Here is a 20,323-nt window from a genome sequence, read left to right as displayed (position 1 = left end):
CTCTCTCTGACACACAGCTCTGGTTGGACAAACATTCCTTGCAGTCAGCATGCAATTGCATACTCCCTCAAACTTGAGACAAAACTGTATCATTGCTGTTGTTGACAAAACTGCACATTTAGAGTTGGCATTTATTGTCCCGAGCACTTTAGGTGCACCTGTGTAATGATCATGCTGTTTAATGCAGCTTCTTGACTACTCTCTCCACTGTCAGGTGGGATCGGATTATCTAGGCCAAAGGAGGAATGTGCCACTATCAGGGATGTAACAAGTTAGTGTACAACATTTGAGAGGAAATAAGCTTTTTTGTGATTATTGAAAACATTTCTGGGATCTTTTATTTCAGCTCATGAAACTGGGAACCAACGTTTAACGTGTTATATTTTTGTTCGTATAGGATTATTAGAGTTTGAGACATTTATGCAATCCATGACTAATGGGTGTGGGAGTGTTGGTTTAAACATGCATGAACAGAGGAGTTAAAACAATAGCAGAAGCTCAACTTTTCTTACATGGAGGGGAAACTGACAGTTGTAAATGTCAAAAAGCTATTTGGAGTTTTACCAGCAATTGGACTTGGTTCTGATCACTAGTGAGAAGAACCTGTTGAGTCCAAACTTCTGTTCAACACTCCTGTGTTATATCGGGAGGTTTATAAACTCAGGAAATGTTTGACCATTATGATTTAAATTAGCTTAATTATGATTCTTAATCAGGAATCCCGATTTTGTTTTTTTTACTTCAGAAAAATGAATGAAGTGCTATTAGCGACCACCAGTCAGAGGACTATTATCATGAGCCTACATATTGGACTAGCTAGCTTTCACTATGTCTTCCTATTAAAATAGGCCAGTAGGCCCTTCCCTACTTCTGTGTGTTTGACCCACATCTCTGAGTGGAGAGTTCAGAGCCTGGTTGGAATTGAATTAGGAAATCACATCTGTAGAAGAACAGGCTGCTGGTCTGACTTATGTCTGGCAGATACAGGATCCAGACCTATGATGATGTTATCCTCCCCAAATCCTATCCTTAATTCATATGGAATGAAACCAAAAACTAAACCAATGGAAGTGTATGTGTGTGTTGCCACAAATTCTGTCCTTGAGCTGTTCTTGTTAATTAATGTTTCTGTATTTTGTCATTGTTTTCATGTTATTGTGTGACCCAGGAAGAATAGCTCTTGCTTCGCAACAGCTGATGGGGTTCCTAATAAAATACCAAAATACCCTCACTAAACCTTAGTCTTCACTGTCAAAGAGGAGGACTGGGGGAGCAATGTGGGGTTTATTTCAGTGAGAGTACTGTGAATAGAGCTGGACCAGATTCTTGATTTCTACATTAAAAAACAATTATATTGACGTTCTACACTATAATGTCTTATTTATTTTTTCACCCCTTTTTCTCCCCAATTTCAATCTTGTCTTGTCACTGCAACTCCCCAACGGACTCTGGGACAGGCCAAGGTCAGGAGCATGCGTCCTCCGAACATAACTGCCAACTGCACTTCTTAACACCCCCCGGCTAAACCTTAAGCCAGCTTCACCAAGTGTTGGAGGAAACACCACTCCAACTTGACGACTGCAGTCAGCCTGCAGGCGCCCGGCTGCCACAAGGATCGTTATTGCATGACAAGCCAAGTAAAGCCCCCCCTTGGCCAAGGAATCTGCCTAACCCAGACAACGCATGGCCCTATGGCCGGTGGTAACACAGCCTGGGATCAAACCCGGGGTTTCTGTAGTGACGGTCTTAGACCCTGCGCCCACTCGGACGGCCCCTTACACTATACATTTCAGTAGTAATTACTACATCCTCCTGATTTATGAGTAAGGGGACTTGGTTATGTCAGTATGTGCCAAACTAGACAGCGGACAGGAAGTATTTGCACATTTGAACTACAATTTGAACAGTTAAACTAAACCTTAACTGCAGAACAAGCAGCTGAGGTACTACGATGCTCAATCAGTTTTGACACCGTGACCTTTCTAGCGTAGTCATCTAATGATACTGTATAGAAGCACTGGGAGGAGGCATGTAGTAAATTCAGCCTCATCAATATTTGCATCTGAAACGTTTTCATGAAACATTTCAACCCACTGAAATACATCCATGATGGAAGTTGAGGTTGTGTCTCAGGTGGGGGGGTGGGGAGGGTGTAGGAAGTTCTAGAGTTTATGAGAGCAATTTCCCATGCCTGCACTCATAGCACAGTCACACTGAGAGACCACTGACCTAGGACCCGTGTGAAACTCCCTTTCTTCCCCCTGCCTCTCCCTCTTCACTTTTCTCCCAACCTAGGCATCCTTCCTTTCCTCCCCACCTTCATCCTTCCTTTCCTCTTCCCTTTTCCTTGTCTTACCCATTCTGTCAGTGGCTTCCTTCTTCCCACCCCCCTCTGATGAAACTGTATCGGCTCGATCCGCAATGACTCCACAGCCCAACGAACCAGCGACAACCAACACCAAAGCCCAACACACTACAAAATCCCAACAGGCATTGCGTCTCTCTCTGAGAAGCGCAAGAGCCTCACCCTCTCCCTGTCTCCCGTTGAGTTGCAATTCCCCAACTCCCACCAGAAGAGCAGAAAGGAACAACAGGCACAGCATTAGCCACAACCAACACGCTCCATCGCTTCCAACACCATCCACAAGTAGGGGAGTCAGAAGGCACCAGTGGTTCAAAAGGACACGGTAGAAAGCCTTCGGCCGTGGCCCTTTCCTTCCTCACAGACAGACGTAAACAGAGAGAGAGGAGCACACCTGCGTCAAAGCAGCAGGTCGGCCCAATCGCTGCTCCTCCCGAACCCAGGTGAAGGGTAGAGAGAGAGGGAACAGGCCAGGGTAAAAGAGAGCCCACCACTGTCAGAGCGTGGAGAAGGGAGGCCTAACTCACTCCAAAGACAGGGAGACCACAGCAAGGAAGAGCAGAGAGAAGACACTAACTGGGAGCCTGACAAGCAGTTCATGTTTTGAACCAGCACAGTATTCATAGTTGACCAGCAGGTGTTGCCAGAGCTAAACTGTCTGCATCTGCAGTGGAGGCTGAGGAAGGAGTGGATGCTGAACAGGGCCTCCTGTCTCCTCTCAACCTGACTGTCAACAAGCTGCTGGACTGGGGGGAGAAGATGCTGTTGGGGGTTCTGCTCGGCCCTCGGATCAAAGTGGGACAGGCTGTTCTGCCCAATAGGTGCTGATGCGGTAAGAGACCACTGGCGAGGACAGAGAGAGGGCTGATAAATGCCAGGAGATTGATTTGTGTGTGTGTGTGTGTGTGCGCGCATGTGAGGAACTGAAGAACATAACTGCATGTAAAATATTTGTCTGCCCATACCATGTTCACAGAGCTCTGAGTGAATGCTTTGTCCTATAAATGCCAATTTATTGTTGACTTCCTTCAAAAAGCACTATATATATTACATATAGGAGCAGTTTATGCCTCCAACACAATGCTCATGGATTAAGGCTTGATTATGTTGATTTTTATTTATTGATTGACGTGAATAAAGTGATCAGTTTATTGTTGTTATTTATAAAATGAATATTTTGAGGATGGTATTTTGGCACTGTTGTTTGTAATGGGATCATAGTGTTCATTAAAGATTACATATTTTACTCCTGTTCTTTCTTGGCTTTTCTATTCTGACTAATCTCCCATGTATTTCACCATACATTTACAATAATTTAGGCCTATGAGGAAAACATCTGATTCACAATTCAGACTGATATGGTTATTCACTTATTTTATAAAATATTACAAGAATGCAGTCTTGAAAATAAAGTTAGGATTATTTTCACGTGTAGATGACAGTCTGCCCTTGAACATCAACACATTGTTTGGGTTAATAAGGAGGGGTTGTGGGTGAATGTGGGTGTGGTAAAAATGAGCAACATGTCCATGTAAATGGGTCACAGTTGAGGAGAATGGCAAATCAGGGAGGGAAAGGAAGACAAGAATGCTTTACCTGTCATAAACTATTAGTATAAAATACTGTATGCTAGGAGTTTTCCATTCAATATCTCCTCATATTCTCAACAGGTAGGCTAAAGTCGTTTGAGGGTAATCATACAATACGCTCAAATGCATAAGCTAAAGTACTAAACGTGAAACAAAAAAATAAATAAAGGGGTTATAAAACATTCCATGTCCCAAGGATCAATACACCCCCCAATACATTGCAAACGCATCTTTATAGGTCTACTCCCCTGCTCTAGCTATATGTATACTCTGCTGTAAAATTCCCCACTAAACAAATGACTAGACCTACATACAACTGGGCTCAATGGCCAAATAAGGTAGTACACGTAATGTAGTACACATAATGTGTGAATACTATGTTTCACTCATTTAAAATCTGGTTAAACCATATTGTTTCAGTTTAATGAATAGACGTGCAGTGTTGATTAATTAAACATTTTAGAATGTATCTCATTCGAATAGAGCCTTTGTTAATTAATGAAAAGAGGGAGAAGCGTGAGAATTTATACAATGAGGAAACCATGTCGTTAAGACACGCCTATTTTTACATACGCATGAGATTTCGAGAAACCCTTCTTGGTTGAGAAAAAAAAGTTGCCTTGGAGCGATGAAAAAATAAGTCGGTGAAGACGAGGAAAAAATGAAGACATCGCCAAGAAGAACCCAGTAACTTAGATATCACAAAATCTGTTATTTAATGCTCCTGCAGAGATGTGTAGATGAATCAATCTATAGATAATGAAAGTTAGACAAGCGTGTTGAAGTTTGACGGGATAGTTGATAATCGAGCTCATTTTTTTTTTCTTCTTCTGGAGTCAAAGTTGGCATCGATAACCTAATTTACTTGAGGCGGGTGCGGAAGGCTTTTCACCAGACAAAAATTATGAGAGATAGGCCGATAAACCGTTAGATTTTTAACAATAATACTTTATTTCTATTTTACCGGGTTATGTAGCGATTTATACATTTTAGGAGCAGTGATACGAAACTCAATTGGGGTTAGACTACTTTTGTGGATAGTTTACAACACTGGGCCAGACTAAAACCGTAAGCTTTTCAATGTTATGAAATAGTATCAGAAAACGAACTATACATTTTTATATTTGAGATATTTATAACCTATCGTAGGTAATTCAAGTTAAATATATTGGCGTAACACCGAGGTAAAAACCCAACTCTGCTTCCTTCTCGGATTTTTCTTTGAGCTACTTTGATAAAAGTCGTTTGCTCAATCGTTGAAGTGGACTTTCATTTTTTCCCTGCGGATTACAAAATTGCACGTCATCAATAGATCATATCAGCTAGTCAGTTTTATCATTTTGTTTTTCAAAAAATAGACAACCGTTGAAAGTATTTTACGAAACTAATAATGTCTGCTGAGGAGGAGAGATTCAAACTGGTCGTCGTGGGCGGGGGCGGTGTGGGGAAAAGCGCCTTGACCATACAATTCATTCAGGTGAGAGANATGTCTGCTGAGGAGGAGAGATTCAAACTGGTCGTCGTGGGCGGGGGCGGTGTGGGGAAAAGCGCCTTGACCATACAATTCATTCAGGTGAGAGAATCCCCCAACTGTTTGAACATTGTCAACTGTGTGTTGTTTGTCTCGAATTTGTCATATCTTCTGACATGACGAGTATGTTGTAGTGGTAATTGAATATGTGCATATTAACCCATATAGGCCAAATAGTGTAAACTATTCTCTGTCTGTAGGCTATTTGGTTAAAAACATTTCTTTCCTCATAACCACCAAAACGGTAATCGCAAATTTTACCAGACAACACATACACACAGTATTCACCCATGCTCTCCTATCTCTTTCGCAGTCATACTTTGTATCGGATTATGACCCCACCATCGAGGACTCCTACACCAAAATATGCATAGTGGATGGGAAAGAGACACGATTAGACAGTAAGTCATACTGTAGGTTTACTGACGTTCTTTGCTCCAAGAATAGAGGGAAAGCATAAACTACTTGAGCCAGTGAGTGAGTGAGTGAGCGAGCAAGGCCAAATCTGTCTGTATGATTCACCCACATCTGCTCTGTTATAACTTGTAGTTGGCAGATGTTGATGCTCTAAGCCAAGGTGTAGTCTTTTCACTATGCCATAGAAAAAGTGTTTCTGTGTTCATATTCAAGAGATATAGCAATATGTAAGTGTACTATGGCCTGTTGGCCTCTGTCGAGACGGTTAACACTGGGCATTTACATCTAAAAGGTCCCATGAAGACCAATGTGAAGTTAATAGGAGCATGTCAAATTGAGTTTCAAATGAAAGCTAAGTCTATTTTTTTATAATGAAGACATTAATTTAACTATTTTGCATCCTAAAAATGAGGAATAATCAAGGCTTTGATTTCTGGTCGAACAGATGGAAAAGGGGTCTTAAACAACATCTACCAGATTTTTTGTTTAAGGTATTATTGATAAATCAAAACCCAATAATGTTGAAGTAAAGACCCCTGCCAACTAATATCAACACTTATATTTAGTTCACGATAAATTATTTGCCTTGTCTTGTAATTCTGTTACCAGAAACCCACATATCTTTAAAATATTTTCTAAGGAGGATAATGAAAGTTCACATACAGTGGGGAGAACAAGTATTTGATACACAGCCGATTTGGCAGGTTTTCCTACTTATGAAGCATGTAGAGGTCTGTCATTTTTTATCATAGGTACACTTCAACTGTGAGAGACGGAATCTAAAACAAAAATCCAGAAAATCACATTGTATGATTTTTAAGTAATTAATTTGCATTTTATTGCATGACATAAGTATTTGATCACCTACCAACCAGTAAGAATTCCGGCTCTCACAGACCTGTTAGTTTTTCTTTAAGAAGCCCTCCTGTTCCCACTCATTACCTGTATTAACTGCACCTGTTTGAACTTGTTAACTGTATAAAAGACACCTGTCCACACACTCAATCAAACAGACTCCAACCTTTCCACAATGGCCAAGACCAGAGAGCTGGTGTAAGGACATCAGGGATAAAATTGTAGACCTGCACAAGGCTGGGATGGGCTGCAGGACAATAGGCAAGCAGCTTGGTGAGAAGGCAAGAACTGTTGGCGCAAGAAGAAGAAGTTCAAGATGACGGTCAATCACCCTCGGTCTGGGGCTACATGCAAGATCTCACCTCGTGGGGCATCAATGATCATAAGGAAGGTGAGGGATCAGCCCAGAACTACACGGCAGGACCTGGTCAATGACCTGAAGAGAGCTGGGACCACAGTCTCAAAGAAAACCATTAGTAACACACTACGCCGTCATGGATTAAATCCTGCAGCGCACGCAAGGTCCCCCTGCTCAAGCCAGAGCATGTCCAGGCCCGTCTGAAGTTGCCAATGACCATCTGATGATCGAGAGGAGGAATGGGAGAAGATCATGTGGTCTGATGAGACAAAAATAGAGCTTTTTGGTCTAAACTCCACTCGCCGTGTTTGGAGGAAGAAGAAGGATGAGTACAACCCCAATAACACCATCCCAACCGTGAAGCATGGAGGTGGAAACATCATTCTTTGGGGATGCTTTTCTGCAAAGGGGACAGGACGACTGCACCGTATTGAGGGGAGGATGGTTGGGGCCATGTATCGCAAGAGTTTGGCCAACAACCTTCCCTCAGTAAGAGCATTGAAGAGGGTCGTGGCTGGGTCTTCCAGCATGACAACGACCCGATACACACAGCCAGGGCAACTAAGGAGTGGCTCCGTAAGAAGCATCTCAAGGTCCTGGAGTGGCCTAGCCAGTCTCCAGACCTGAACCCAATAGAAAATCTTTGGAGGGAGCTGAAAGTCCGTATTGCCCAGCGACAGCCCCGAAACCTGAAGGATCTGGAGAAGGTCTGTATGGAGGAGTGGGCCAAAATCCCTGCTGCAGTGTGTGCAAACCTGGTCAAAGAACTACAGGAAATGCATGATCTCTGTAATTGCAAACAAAGGTTTCTGTACCAAATATTAAGTTCTGCTTTTCTGATGTATCAAATACTTATGTCATGCAATGAAATGCTAATTAATTACTTAAAAATCATACAATGTGATTTTCCGTCTCTCACAGTTGAAGTGTACCTATGATAACAATTACAGACCTCTACATGCTTTGTAAGTAGGAAAACCTGCAAACTCGGCAGTGTATCAAATACTTGTTCTCCCCACTGTAAGTAACAAGCAAAGGTAGACCTAATAATTAGTTATAGGGGTTTTACTGCTATCAAGTTTGTTTAAACTTGTAATTCTGTTACCAAATCCGAACAATCAGTAACGGAATTACTGAGATTGAATTGGCAAAAATGGGAAGTCATGGAAGTCACAAACCTTTTACATTTTAATCATTTAGCAGATGTTCTTTATCCTTTCCCATACTGGTCCCCCGTGGGAATCAAACCCACAATCCTGGCGTTGCAAGCGCCATGCTCTACCAACTGAGCCACACGGGACATTTGGGTCCACAGTTGGGTCACCTGCTACTGTCCTCCCTTCCACTGGCATACTGTTATCTTCAGCTCATGTTTTATTTCTCAACTGTTTTATTTCTCTTTCTGTTGTCTGGTGGTAAAAGCAAGACTGTGTAAACAGTCTGGACAACCCCTCGCCGCTCTCCCTCTCTATCTTTCTGCCACACTCTCTTCTTTCTCTCTACAGTTAATGTCACCTCTCACAACTCTTACATGCTGACCAAACTGGGCTTGCGTGTACGTCCGCCATCGCACGCATGTTGATTTTGTTCACCCACACCAGAAGCGATCAGGGCACGCAGGTTGATATATCAAAACAAACTCTGAACCAATTATATTAATTTGGGGACAGGTCGAAAAGCATTAACCATTCATGGCAATTTAGCTAGCTAGCTTGCTGTTGCTAGCTAATTAGTCCTGGGATATAAACATTAGGTTGTTATTTTACCTGAAATGCACAAGGTCCTCTACTCTGACAATTAGTCCACAGATAAAACAGTAAACCAAATTCCTRTCTCGTCATCTCTCCTCCTTCCTCGGGCTTCTTATTTTGGAATTAATATCGCGTTTGGCAACCAACTTTACAGCATTACTACAACCTACCAGAGTGTGGACATAAGTTCATCTTTCAATCACCCACATGGGTATATGCTTCTAAAAATCAACGAGGAGATGGGAAAGGCCGGACTTGCAGCACGTTGAGCGTCACAAATGGAACCAATTTCTATTTTGGAGCCTGGCCACCCAGACGCCCGCGAGCAGTAATGATTGAATAACATGTATGTGTACATTTATTTTGCAATGGTCGCGCACGCGACATGTCCGGTCTGGTCAGCGTGTTACTGACACCTAACCACCTACCCTCTTTCCATATTCTGTAACGAGCATCTTCAACCACTGAACACCAACTGACATCGGACCTTTATGGATGTTGAAAAGTAATTTGAAATTTGGTCAGTGCACCCTGGCCAGACCAAATCTGAACGAATCATAGAAGTCTGTTTCACAAGTTCTGACAGTACAGTAAAGAAAAGTTAGTACAGCAGAGCACACTAGAGTACTGTATACTGTACTGAACATATCTACTGTACTCTACTGTGCTGTACCGTAATGTCCAAACTTGAGAAACATAGACGTCTATGGTTGGTTCAGATTTGGTCTGGTCCGGCTCATTAGAATAATACCCAGTGTGTAGGATAATCCAGATAATACCCAACTATGCAAAATAAGGATATTGAATATTTCTACTTTTTGTGTACTGTGATCGGTTCAGTGGAGTTCCGATCTATGCGGTAGCGAGGGCTGGTGTAAACGGAGAAAGAGTTGGCTTTGTGAGTTGCAAAAATCTAAATTATATATTTAATGTTCCCCGAATGGCACTCGGCCGGRTCAAGAAAGGGGAAACAAAATCCACTGCGTCGCGGCGGGATAGCGCGCATGCATTTCCGTGATGGACCCCGGACCTGTGGATGATGAAGTTACAGGGTTGCAAGCTCAAGAACCATCTAGATACCCTGCTGTTATTCTCTTTGTTTCTTGCCATCCAGGTGAGTGCGCATGATCAGTCACGAGAGTGAATTTTCTTCCCAACAGATAATATCTGAGGTAGGTGAGTGCCCATTTTATAGCCAGCCCTTCCCGGTCAACTGTGGCATATTTATTTTCCCTCTCTGAGAGCTTACAGCTGATGTAGTCTATTGGGTGTTTGACCTTTCCCACTCCCTGGGAGAGCACCGCTCCGATGCTGACGACATAGGCGTCCGTCTTCACAATGAAGTCCAAAGTCTGGTGCTCTTAGTCCTGGTTTTGAGAACAGGGCTTCTTTTAGCTTTTGGACAGCTATCTCTGCTGCTTGAGTCCATCTCACCTGTGTGGGTAGGTCTTTCTTGGTCAGGTTGGACAATGGAGCGGCTATAAAGACATAGTTGGGTATAAAGCGCCGATAGTAACTTGTGAGCCCTAAGAAGGATCACCTACTTTTTACGCACCGGCGTTCGCCACTCCCGGATAGCCTCCACTTTCTTTGTCTGGGGGTGTATGACACCACTCCCAATAGTGTACCCCAGATATTCTGCCTCACTTAACCCGAACCTGCATTTCTTAGGGTTAGCTGTCAAGCCTGCTCTCCTTAGGCTCCCCAGCACGGTCCGTACCCGTTGTAGGTGCGTCTCCCATTCTTCACTATGGATCACCATGTCGTCGATGTAAGTGGCCACGTAGGCTTGGTGGGGTCTGAGTAGCTGGTCCATTAACCTCTGTGACGTGGCGGCCTCACCATGAAACCCGATGAGTAATTTCACTTAATGGAAAAGTCCATCTGGCGTAGAGCGCCTTTTTCTCCCTGTCTTCTGTGGCCAGAGGCACCTGCCAATAGCCTTTTGTGAAATCTAGCGTAGTTATGTAGCTTGCCTTTCCCAATCGTTCTATCAGCTCATCTACCCTGGGCATTGGATTCGATTTTGGAGATGTTGTTCAGGCTTCGGAAGTCGTTACAGATTACAGAATTTCACCGCTACGTCTGGCTTCAGAACGAGAAAAGACTTGACCAGGCACTGTGAGACGCCTCTAACTCCCCAACCCAGCATCTCTCTCACCACCTCTGACTATTGTTTGTCCCGCAGCATGGATTCTGTAAGGCCTTAAGTTCACTCTTGCCTGGCTCTGTGTATATATGATGCTGGATGAGATTTGTATTCCCTGTGAGGGAAGAGAATACTTCCCGGTGTCAGACCACTAGGGCCCGTAAGTCGTGCTCTAGCTGGTGTGTCAGCGACTTCACTACCTGCATCTCTAGCGGGGGTTGATCTTGTTGGGCTGCGGGTAGGGAGCAGAACATCACATCTTAATTTCTCTTGTGGTATTCAAGGTTGATGTGGTATGGCTGTTCAGGTTTTCTCCTACCTGGCTGCCTAACTGTAGTTTACAGGGGATACTCTTGCCATTACTTCGTATGGACCCCTCAAGTGCGCTAAGCGCCGATGTTCCGCTGTCGGAATTAAAAGGAGTACCTTATCTCCTACATTAAAACTTTGGGTCTGGGCAYTGCTGTTGCAGGCTCTTTGTTGCGCTTGCTGCGCGCTCTTTGTGTTCCTTCACTATTGGCTACACCGCGGCCATCCGTTCTCGTATTAGGATGACATGCTCAATCAGTTCTGTGGGGACACGGCTGGGCTTCCCACGCCTCCTTGGCGAGGTCCAGAATCCCTCGGCACGGCCTCCCATATAACGGTTAAAACAGGGAGAAGCCCGTTGGCGACTGGGGCACCGAGGTCTGTGCTTTCCTTTTGTGCAATGGTGCACATAGCCAACCATTTTAACAATTTGTCACCACTTCTGGTGCCTGAATTCTCCACCACTGTGATCGGTCCAGTGGGGTTCTGATCTATGCGGTAGCGAGGGGTGGTGTAAACAGAGGAAGAGTTGGCTTTTTAAGTTGCAAAAATCTAAATTATATTTAATGTTCATCGAATGTCGCTCTGCCGAAACAAAATCCAAGCCTGGTTCAGAGGACTACACTTACAAACCAAAGATCCTTTCGAAAATCACCAAATTAGCTTTGGCTTGCAGCTACGGGAATCACTCATGCAAGCAGTGGTGTAAAGTACTTAAGTAAATATACTTGAAAGTACTACATAAGTAGTTTTTGGGGGTATCTGTACTTTACTATTTATATTTCGGACTACTTTTAAATAATGTACTTTTTATCCATACATTTTTCCTGACACCCAAGAGTACTCGTTATATTTTGAATGCTTAGCAGGACAGGAAAAAATGTCAATTTCACGCACTTATCATGAACACCCCTGGTCATCCCTACTGCCTCTGATCTGGCGGATTCACTAAACATGAACGCCTCGTTTGTAAATTATGTCAGTGTTGGAGAGAGCCAGGGGCGCACTATACGTTTTATTTTTTTTACGTAAATTGAGCTGTGTTTGCTTAATATAAGGAATTTGAAATGATTTTTACTTGCGTATATTAGCAATTACATTTACTTTAGATACTTAAGTATATTTAAAACTCAAATACTTTTAGACTTTACTCAAGTAGTATTTTATTAGATGACTTTTACTTGAGTCATTTTCTATTAAGGTATCTTTACTTTTACTCAAGTATGTCAATTGGGTACTTTTTCCACTACTGCACGCAAGCTCTTCCTCTTTTGAGCTGTTCTTTGTCGCTCTATGTCCTCTTCTGTTGTTTTATCCTCACTTTGTTCTATATTTGTTCCCCACACCTCTGAATGGTTCAGGATACATCATTATGAAGAGAATTATATTTATATCCATAATTATGTATTTCTGTATAGTACAGATCAGCGGTCTAAGGCACTGCATCTCAGTGCTAAAGTCATCACTACAGACGCCCTGGTTCGATTCCAGGCTGTATCACAACCAGCCATGATTGGGAGTTCTATAGGGTGCCGCACAATTGGCCCAGCGTCGTCCAAGTTTGGCCGGTGTAGGCCGTCATTGTAAATAAGAATTTGTTCTTAACTGACTTGCCTAGTTAAGTAAAGGTTAAATTTAAAACATGTAAATCCACTTCTACTGTAGTTCAATAACCAAAATACTTTTATTTTAAACTCAAGGTGTCATGTCATAACTTGACACCCCACTCTTTCAGCAGACATCTTTGAATCTTAATTGGGAGCAGATATTTAACAGTTTTTGGAAAACGTGGTCTTATAATAAAACCGATTTACCATAATTGTTTTAGAAACTTTGCATCCGCACAGTTCTTTCAGTGAGTGTGTTTTTGTGAAATGTTCTGTGTAAATTGTGCATAGAGTTGTATTGTTTGATCTTTGAAATCAATGGCTTTTGTATGCATACATTTTAAAGTGAAAATCTAAGTCGAAGTGTAATTTCTACTGGGGGGGGGCTTGTCAGTAAGCCTTCCCTGCAGCCCTTCTGCATTTTTTACTATGTTGCATCTACAGTGCATTCGGAAAGTATTCAAACCCCCTGACTTTTTCCAAATTTTGTTATATTACAGCCTTATTCTAAAATATATTAAATTATTTTGTTTCTTCATCAATCTACACACAATACCCCATTATGACAAAGCAAAAACAGGTTTTAGTAATTTATGTAAATGTTTTTTAAAACCGAAATACCTTATAAATATTCAGACCCTTTGCTATTAGACTTGAAATTGAGCTCAGGTGCATCCTGTTTCCATTGATCATCCTTGATGTTTCTTCAACTTGATTGGAGACCACCTGTGGTAAATTGATTGGACATGATTTGGTAAGAGGCACACCTGTCTATATAAGGTCCCAAAGTTGACAGTACATGTCAGAGCAAAAACCAAGCCATGAGGTCGAAGGAATTGTACGTAGATTTCCGAGACGACAGGTTTGTGTCGAGGCACATATCTGGGGAAGAGTACCAAAAATCTCTGCAGAATTGAAGGTCCCCAAGAACACAGTGGTCTCCATCATTCCTAAATGGAAGAAGTTTGGAACCACCAAAACTCTTCCTAGAGCTGGCCGTCCGACCAAACTGAGCAATCGGGGGAGAAGGGCRTTGGTCAGGGAGGTGACCAAGAACCCGATGGTCACTCTGACCAAGCTCTAGAGTTCCTCTGTGGAGATGGGAGAACCTTCCAGAAGTACAACCATACAGCACTCCACCATTCAGGTCTTTATGGTAGAGTGGCCAGATGGAAGCCACTCCTCAGTAAAAGGCACATGACAGCCTGCTTGGAGTTTGCCAAAAGGCACCTAAAGGACTCTGACCATGAGAAACAAGATTCTCTGGTCTGATGAAACCAAGATTGAACTCTTTGGCCTGAATGCCAAGCGTTAAACCTGGCACTACGGTGAAGCGTGGTGGTGGCAGCATCATGCTCTGTGGGGATGTTTTTCAGCAGCAGGGACTGGGAGACTAGTCAGGATCAAGGGAAAGATGAATGGAGCAAAGTGCAGAGATCCTAGATGAAAACCTGCTTTGGACCTCAGAATGGGGCGAAGGTTCACCTTCCAACAGGACAAAAAAAATCTGTTTTTGCTTTGTCATTATGGTGTATTGTGTGTAGATTGAGGAACACAAAATGTTGAAAAGGTCTGAATACTTTCCGAATGCAATGTATGTCACTATCTATATTCATCCCTGTGCATGTACATCTGAATCTCTTTGTGTGTGTGTGTGTGTGTCAGTCTTGGACACAGCAGGTCAGGAGGAGTTTGGGGCAATGAGGGAGCAGTACATGCGCTCAGGAGAAGGCTTCTTGCTGGTGTTTGCTCTGAATGACACTGGCAGGTAAGAATTGTGTGTGTGTGTGTGTGTGTGTGTGTGTGTCTGGATGGATGGATGGATGCATGTACACAGTTTATCTCAAGTCACAGGCAAACTGTAGATTCAAACCATTGTTCCCAACTACACAACATACTCTGAAGTCCTCAGAGCTAAAGCATTTGTCAGGGCTACAGTACTCAAGGTTTCAGGAAGGCAACGTCACGGTTTGATTAGGGATGCACATTTTGGTAAATTTAGCTGGCGACTAACTGACCCTCATTAACCGGTCAACGAACGGTTACATTTTTCCAAACAGTAAAATGACATGACCAATAGAAACTATCAGAGCTATGTATATAATGACGAGATGCGTATGTTTCTGTTTTAACAAGGGGAGTTGTCCCAAGCCAGGAAGGCAGGCGACAAGCTTAGGCCCAAAATAATCCCATAGAAATGCATTGGACAGTATTTTGGACAGATTTTGGCGCTTCGCCTCTTCCTCTCTGATACCATGCGTGCATACAAGAACCGGGCATTTTTCACTAAGAACTTATGGCGAATGGGAGGCTTTACAAGTTGAGATTGAGAAATAGCTGATTTTTAATCGTGGCCACGCGTTTTTAACACGCGGTTGCATTTAGAAATGTTATTTTTTTTTGCACATTGAGTGGTCTCACAAAAGCAGGTTTCACTCCAGTAGCCTACAGGCTTTTTGAGGAGTTACTCGCGCTGTCTGGTAGGCTATTCCTCTCCTCAAAGTAGGCTCTCTGTATGCTGTGCACTTGTAATAAATAGAATGCATGACGACTAATACGCATGCGGCAATTTCAATATAGAAAAATGATGCAAAGTAACCTTAACTGGCGGGTTCCTTAACTGGTGGCCTGAATTTGGCCTGTGGGTGGTTTTATTTGCGCACCACCAAGTTTTCTGAGCAAAAAATACATTAAAAAATTGAATTTTCATTGTTTGACATAAGACTGTAAAAACACCAGGAAATCAGCTCCAAGTGATTTTAAAATTTGGAAATCTATTCCCTTGCATTATAAAGAGACATATGTGATCATATTCAAATAATAATAATTGATTGGATTTATATAGCACTTTTCTACCAACTGAGGTACTCAAAGTGCTTTATATTTTTTTACATTTACATTTTAGTCATTTAGCAGATGCTCTTATCCAGAGCGACTTACAGTAGAGTGCATACATTTTATTACATTTTTACATACTGAGACAAGGATATCCCTACCGGCCAAGAGCAGACGCTCTTATCCAGAGCGACTTACAGTAGAGTGCATACATTTTATTAAATTTTTATTAAATTTTTTTACATACTGAGACAAGGATATCCCTACCGGCCAAACCCTCCCTACCGGCCAAACACTATACTGTGTTTTCTGATTGCGGCTGTGCAAAACTAATCACAGAGTGATGCTACAGTAACTAGGGGAAGTGAGACTTGTTATAGGCTTTCACCTCTCATAAGAGTTGCATTCATGACATGGTGTCAAATACAGGCAGCATAATGAGCTGCTGAAGTAGTTCTCTATGAGATGAATTGGTGCAATTGCACCTAAACAGAGTTCACATTCTAAGAACATATGTAAACCATAGAGCATAGCCTAATATAACAATTGTCCGTATTTATTTATGAACTGTACCCCCCCTCCCAAGACTTGACTCCTGCCAGATTATACAGGATGCCTGGCTTGCTTTAGTAGGGATCGATGGGTGTCCTTTGTGTCCTGGTAGGACCCAGTCTACCCCTCTCACTTCTATTGTTTGTTGTCATGTTTGTCACTGTGCTTTTGTCTTTGTACATTTAAAATAAGAGTATACAATAAAACAACTAAGTAGTTGGATTTATGCCAATGAATATGCCTCTTTGCTGTAAGGGGCATATACACTCGCAAAGAGTCTCACCTGACAGTCCTCCACAAGGCTGCTTTTTTTTCTTATTTTTTTAACAGTAAATTGAACTAATGGATTGCACCTTTTTTAAGGACATAAAGCACTTATGATCAGTTCCTAATGTGTTCTCGTTTCGGCCACTTTCCTTCCCTTTTTTCAGTTACAATGAGATCCACAAGTTCCACACCCAGATACTGAGAGTGAAGGACCGGGATGACTTCCCCATGGTGCTGGTGGGGAACAAGGCTGACCTGGACCAGTCGAGAGTGGTACTGGCTTTCACACTCACTCTCAATGTCATGTTAAAGGAGATCTTCTGCTAGCTATAATAATGTCAATTTAGATCCTACTGGTTCAAATTCTCAGGCCTCAAATACTTTTTGAGTTGCCAACAGGTGGCGAGTGGCTACAAGTGTTTCTTTGGCTAGATCTAATACCACTACCTTACTCTTACTCAGTTTACTGGAATAAGGAAATGAAACTGCTGCTGGCCTGACAGGTGCTTTTTAACCTGAGTGCATGTACCTCTCTCTCTGTCCTGTCTGTAGATCTCCAGAGAGGAGGCCCAGGGCTTTGCCAGAGAGAACAGGATCCATTACATGGAGGCCTCGGCTAAGAACCGCCACAATGTAGACGAAGCCTTCCTGGAGGTCGTGCGAGCTATAAGGTAACGTTAACAGCTAGAAAGCTATAAGGTAACGTTAACAGCTAGCTAACAGCTAGAAAGCTATAAGGTAACGTTAACAGCTAGCTAACAGCTAGAAAGCTGTATGGTAACGTTAACAGCTAGCTAACAGCTAGAAATCTGTATGGTAACGTTAACAGCTAGCTAACAGCTAGAAAGCTGTATGGTAACGTTAACAGCTAGAAAGCTGTAGGCTACTTTATAATAAGTCATGTTTATAGCTAGATGATTAGAAGAGTTGGTGACCAGAGGCAGAGTTGAGGGACAGACATTTTAGTGTCCATTATAGCCTACTCCTGAGTCGAAGTATCCAATGCTCTCTCTTTCTCTTTCTTTTTAAAACACAGAAAATTTCAGGAGACTGAGAGTCCCCCTCTACCTGCAAACCACACAGGAAAACGGAAGAGCGGTGGCTGCCCCTGCACCCTCCTTTAACTGCTCCCTCCCATGGCATAGCACTTGTCACAGAGACCAAAACCCTCTCACCTCACCACTGATGCAAGTCTTGTCTGACTTACCTGGAGGGAAATGGGACGATTTGGCAAGGGAGGGGAGAGATATACACTTGGAAATGCAAAAAACTGTATGGTGAGGTTTGGGGAATTGGGCAGGGATGTGTGTGGGAGAGGTTGCTTACGGCAATGGTGGGTAAAGTGGTGGAGTGATACATTTTTTTTAATGGTTTCATTCACACTTAGAAATTAGCATCTTCAAACTTTTTTTATATATATTTTTTTTGTATTTGCGGTATTGTTATTTCATTATTGAGGATGTAAAGGGAGAGGCCTTGGGCTAGATGAGAAGAGAGCGAGAGTCTACAGACTGAAGAAAGAAAGAGTAGGGATGGTAAAGAGTGCGATCTCACAGATACTGTGTTTTGGGTAGCTTCCTACATTGGGTCAACCTGATGGAAGTCACTGATTTGACATTGCTGGAAGGAACGGATAATTTAGGTACTAGAGGGCGCTATCATTCATTCCTACAACAGAAAATGAAAGGAGCCCAGTTAAACTGAATCGACAAATTAGATTTTTAAAAGACTGCATGGAAAGAGTGAGAGCAGAGGCAGAATGAAACGATGTGTTTGAAAGACTGGTACTTTTTCACAGTGTAGTATCCATGACCACAGAATATATAATTTTTTTTGCACAACTTCAACATATGAACTGGTAGGCAAAAGTAGTTTGACACTAAAGTGCTATTGTTTATTTTAAAATGACTGGGTGGATGTTTAGGCATGTCCAGGTACTTTTGTCTATGCATACAGGTGTAGGTCATTTTTATTGTTATGCTCTTTGCAAATGTTTAAATGTCACACCGCTACCAACCATGTACATCAAGGAGTTTGTTTTTGAATTGTATTAAATGAATGAGTCTCGGCTAATGAAGATCTGTTGAAAAGCTTCAGACAAGGCATCAACTGTCGACAACTGTTGATGAAAAACAGAAAGTTAGATAACATGGGTAAGTTGACATATGAATACATCCCAAGATTTACGCCCATTGGTTGAGAGAGATGAGTGATAATTGCAAGAGTTAGCCCATAGGCTGAACAGCAAGCATGCGGAATTGTATTGTGCGGTGCTTTTATAAGCTATACGGTAAATGGGTGAATTACATTCCGGACGTGGCTAATAGGAAAGAAGACGATATGCTGATGATAATACGTTCGTGTTCATTCCCACTATGCCCACGCAATAGGAAGCTAAGTAAATTGTGTTATGCTTACTTGAAGTTAACCGAGCAGTCAGACCAGCCTTCCTGATTTAACTTCCGTAACCTACATTTGTCTGTCATGAAATAACTTGTTTGTTTAGAGAGGATATGTAGCACTGGTCTTGCAAACCTTCATATAGATGTAATTAACATATGACTAACAGTTCGCCTTCTTATTCCATGGGCGATATTTCACACAAAGCAGGATAGCCAACTAACGTTATGAAAGATTCTGAATCTGCTCCAAATTTGTGAATTGAATCCGACTCAAAACTCTGACCCTAAAAATATTTGCGATGTTTTGATTAATAATTTGAGTTATTGATGATTGGTTCTCAAAGCTGGCTATCTTATTTTCTTTGTGAAATAGAACCGTGTTGCATCCACATTTGTCCCACATTGTTCTTTGCCTAATTATAAAATAATGCATTGACTCAGTGCTATTAATGCAGTGTAATAAGCCACAAAAAAGTATTGTACTTAAATCTGTTATGTAGTTATTTTTAACAGCAGAAAGCCGTTTGTTTTCTTATACCAATGAATCTAACTATATCAAACTTGCACCCTGTAATCTACCAGTATCCGCCATGTGTATTTTGTACTGAAATAAACCAAATACCTTTTGTACACGTTACACTTTTTATACATTATTACTCATCTTGAGTTTTTGCTCAGAATGTGTCAGAATGAAATAGGGCAGCGGGCTGTCTGGACACACTCAACTTTTTGTACTTGACTATTTCTCATCAACAGTATTGGTGAACGCTTGGTGACAGGAAAGTAGCCAGAGGAAAGCAGTTTGGCCGAGGTCAAATATGATTTTTTTTAAACTGATGAATGAGAAAAGAAAGGAGCATGTAAATGTACAGATCAATAAAAGACTGTTTGAATTGGGATTGTGACAATTCAATCTACTCAAACATGCGCTTATCTGATGTTCATGCTCAAAAATATTATGTATGGTATCCTGTGTGATTCAGTGGTTACAGCCGGCATGGGTTCGAATCCGGCCCACTGCCCTTTGATTCTCCCTCTCCATCTTCCCTATTTTTCCAACATTGTTCTATGCGTAAATAAAAGCTAAACAAATATATAAAATACCTTTAACCCTTTTGTAGTGTTTGGGTCTGTGGACCAATTTTCAATGTTTACTAAAATAATTAATTGTATCATTTTCATTTTTTCAATCTGAGACTCATTGGCCTTGGATCATTTTCTGTGAAGAACATGCAAAATAACACATTTTCATTGAGTGCACCCCCTGCACATTTATATTACATATGTGGTGTTCGGGTCCACTAGACCCGAGGGTAATACAAGTGTAGGTGTGTGTAGG

At 42.0% G+C, this 20,323-nt stretch overlaps 1 protein-coding gene across 1 annotated transcript; it reads left to right on the top strand.

Annotated features, from left to right (window-relative positions):
* The first annotated feature begins 5,437 nt into the window (after positions 1-5,437).
* On the top strand, positions 5,438-18,655 carry rras (RAS related). The gene is made up of 6 exons (XM_024013070.2): positions 5,438-5,524; positions 5,796-5,883; positions 14,594-14,696; positions 16,747-16,855; positions 17,135-17,253; positions 17,619-18,655. Exons 1-6 carry the CDS (start codon positions 5,438-5,440, stop codon positions 17,704-17,706), a joined length of 594 nt encoding a protein of 197 aa, XP_023868838.1. The 3' UTR covers positions 17,707-18,655.
* Positions 18,656-20,323: the final 1,668 nt, after the last annotated feature.

Source organism: Salvelinus sp. IW2-2015, linkage group LG20, assembly GCF_002910315.2.
Source record: "Salvelinus sp. IW2-2015 linkage group LG20, ASM291031v2, whole genome shotgun sequence".
NCBI classification, from domain to species: domain Eukaryota; kingdom Metazoa; phylum Chordata; class Actinopteri; order Salmoniformes; family Salmonidae; genus Salvelinus; species Salvelinus sp. IW2-2015.
Note: the sequence above shows the minus strand (reverse complement) of the source record. Positions and strands in the feature narration are given on the sequence as shown.